The sequence below is a fragment of the Atta colombica genome, unplaced genomic scaffold (assembly GCF_001594045.1).
Source record: "Atta colombica isolate Treedump-2 unplaced genomic scaffold, Acol1.0 scaffold200, whole genome shotgun sequence".
NCBI classification, from domain to species: Eukaryota; Metazoa; Arthropoda; class Insecta; order Hymenoptera; family Formicidae; genus Atta; species Atta colombica.
In genome coordinates, this window is record NW_017259295.1 from 954,783 (window position 1) to 958,229 (window position 3,447).

A 3,447-nucleotide genomic window follows, 5' to 3' on the forward strand; every position below is an offset into this window, starting at 1 on the left:
CAAGCCTAGATGTGAAGTATAGATGCTACATGAAACGAGAATTATCAGGGCACACATACGAATAATGTTATACTTTAATGTCTGACTAGTCGATTGCCCAGAACTAGTTTTTGAGGAGACTGACTTAACTTTATCTTGAACTTCAGTTCCCCATGTAATATAGATTATCTTTTTATTCCGATTCTTCACATAACAAATTCACAATCCTCCTTATTTTTAATTCTTTGCACAATATGTTGTATAAGTATTGTTGTTAACTCTGTTGTTGAATTCCATGTATACATATGATGTATATAATTTATATTTGTTTTTGTTCCCTCTCTCTTATATAATAAATCTAGAGGAAAAAACCTAAATTTTTCTCATAAACTGAACATAGGTAATAATAATAATAATAATAATAATAATAAAGAAATATATAATTTAAAAAACGAGGTCCGATAGACCATAAACTGGAAAGTTAAGATAAACTAATTTCTAATTATATTTTAATGCATGTATGAAATAATTATTAAATACATAATTCAATAATTTACATAAAAAAAGACTCTGCAAATATGTTCAAAATTTAACGATAAATTTAATGATATAGTTTTAAACCTAATATTTTTAACAAATTCTTCACAGTTTGCATAGAGTTTTTTTTTAATCTTGGGTAATGTATTAACTCGTTTTAATTCTTATGCGAACATCTCCACTTAAGGATCTTCGTAAGAGAAAGATTATTCGAGATTATTCGAAAGTTTGTTTTTGATTTTATTCTTAATACATTTTGATATTTCAAAAAAATTTTTAATATTTAATTAAAACATATTTTTAAATAAATGCTCGGTCGAAATTTGATATTTCTGAAGAGAAAATAAAGAGAAAATGTTCGGATAAGAAATTAAAAATCATGGCATAAATTATATATACCTTTGTGCGTTCGATAGATAAACGAATATACACTTAGCTTACCGTTCGCGCGGAAAGCATACACAGCATACCTCCGCTAAGTAATTGACCCATGTCAAAGTATGTTGTATCACATGTGTACGTTTCCTCATGCAGAAATAAACTCCATCGGAATACCAGGTTGTTCGTTATTTTTCTTTATTCATCATCATTTTATTTAAAATAGAATATGCATTCTATAATAATAACAAGTCATTTTACCTACGAGATTATCATATATAACATAGGCATAACACGCATGCTTAAAGCTGCCATTATTGTATCTTAAAAGGTATCTTAGCAACACTTATAATTACACCTCTCTTCAAATCACTTTACAACTAGCACTAAATACGAGCGCCTAAACATCCAAAATAAAAATATAATCTTCGGAATGTGAAGTATCCTTTATCATTTGTACCAATCGTATATTTATAAGGAATACACACTATTAAAGCTTATACAAAACGATAAATGCATATATTATAAAACTATATTTGTGTATATTTTGATAAAAATAAAAATATATATATATTTTTTTTTTCATTCTTGTATATTTAAACATTATATATTCCTTGTAAATATATAATATCACTCGACTGAGTGAAAATACGCGCGATCATCGAATTATGATAATCAAATATTACATTTCATTAAAACCCACTCAAGGCTTCTCTTAATTATCAAACTTATTCTAACAGTTATCTTAAAAATCATATATAACACATATAAAGAAAATTCCAAAGTTGCACTTTCTTTCCACTAGATCTGACATAAAATTACAGTTGAATTTGTTATTTACAAGCATCATTCACATTTTCATATTTCTCATGCGCAAAAGAAATGCATAAAGAAATTATTCGCCGTTAATTTTTTCTCCAAATCGTATTGAAGACACTTCAGAGAGAGAGAGAGAGAGATGATTAAATCATCGTCATTATTAATGTCATTTTTTATTTTTAAATATCTTTATCACTGAAGCTAAAATTCTATTAAGGCCGTTTTATAATAATTGTTTTAAATTAAAGAACTAAATTTTGTTTTTTTATACTTTACAGTGCAAATTATTTGGTGTATTCTATATACGTCAAAATCTAACTATTTGGTATAATCTACATGTGTCAAAATCTAACTTACAACTTTAAACGCTAATAGCTTTGCTAATAGTAATCTTAAAGTAGTAAGTCTCATTATTTAATAATTACAATGGAAAGAAAGTATACTTTGGAACGCATAATATATAATTAAGTATAATATGATCACAATAGTACAATATATTATATTAGTTTTATCAGTGGATAAAACATTTTCAGACTGCCTTGTTTCTTTGTACAGCTTACTGCAAATAGACTTATTATATTTAACATAATATTAACAGAATATTTACGTTTAAAAAGTGTCGCTGAAGCTGGATAAAACACACTGAATTGCGCAGAAGAACGAGAACATATTCAAATAATACGATATAGCAAATGAGTGGAACAGTCTATCGATTAAGTGCGAACACAAATACCAGCTTTGCCTAATAGAGATTGTGCACTGCAAGAAAAATAGATATGAATATTATTTCTAAAAATTAATTTTGTTTGAAATCTTTTAAAATTTTTAATGCAAGATTTTAGAACAAGATACACATATCTTTGCACAGATTACAAAAAAATGATTAAATTTGTTTAATTCTAATTTTTCTTATATTCTGCTCCAAGATTGTGAGAAAGATTATAATGTACGAAAAAAAAAATTAAAGGCTTATAATTCACAAATGATACTTACATCTTTCCGAACTGTTAGTATCACACAGACATTGTTAAATCAGCATCATTAACATCTTCATATTCTCCATGTGCAAAAGGATGCGCAAAGAGATTACTCGCTGTTGACCTTTTCCTCGGATCGTGTTGAAGACATTTCTTAACGAGATCTATGCCTTCTACGGAAAGATTCTTCGGAAGTGCTGGTGTTTCTCCCATTCCAACCTTGAAAATACAAAAATATTAATTGAATTAATGTTAAGTTGAATGATTAATATAGATTTTAATATAGATTTTAGAGAATATAGTTAAAATTCGATTTAAAAAATAAAGATATGAGACGAAAGATTTAATTCTAAATTCCTAATTCTAAATATCTACTCTTCGTTTATCTTTTTCAAATATTCAAATTAAATAAATTATTCTCCATTATTGTAATAATACAATTATTTGTAATTAATTGCAATTACCTTAAACATAATTTGATAATTTGAATCATAATCCGACCAAGGCCGTCGTCCACTCGCCATCTCGATGATACAGCAGCCCACTGACCAAATATCAACAGCTCTACCATGTCCACTACTTTCAGACTTCATGAATACCTCTGGTGCCATATAAGCTTTAAAAAAAATTAAAGAAATGATTAAAAAAATAAATAATAAATAATAAAGTTTTTGAGTTTATTAAATTTTTAATCGCTTTCTTGCTCTCTCTCTCTCTCTCTCTCTCTCTCTCTCTCTCTCTCTCTCTCTCTCTCTCT

General features: G+C 27.2%; 1 protein-coding gene across 2 annotated transcripts in view; it reads right to left on the minus strand.

Annotated features, from left to right (window-relative positions):
* Nucleotides 1–2,254: 2,254 nt before the first annotated feature.
* LOC108687190 (mitogen-activated protein kinase kinase kinase 4) overlaps nucleotides 2,255–3,447 on the minus strand; it is a 12,153-nt gene continuing 10,960 nt past the window's right edge. For both annotated transcript variants that reach the window (XM_018192841.1, XM_018192840.1), the window contains 3 exons: nucleotides 3,155–3,306; nucleotides 2,707–2,909; nucleotides 2,255–2,472 (listed from right to left, as the gene is read on the minus strand). In XM_018192841.1, coding sequence (XP_018048330.1) covers nucleotides 2,727–2,909; nucleotides 3,155–3,306 — 335 coding nt within the window. In that variant the 3' untranslated portion in view covers nucleotides 2,255–2,472; nucleotides 2,707–2,726. The remainder of the gene's footprint in view (nucleotides 2,473–2,706; nucleotides 2,910–3,154; nucleotides 3,307–3,447) is intronic.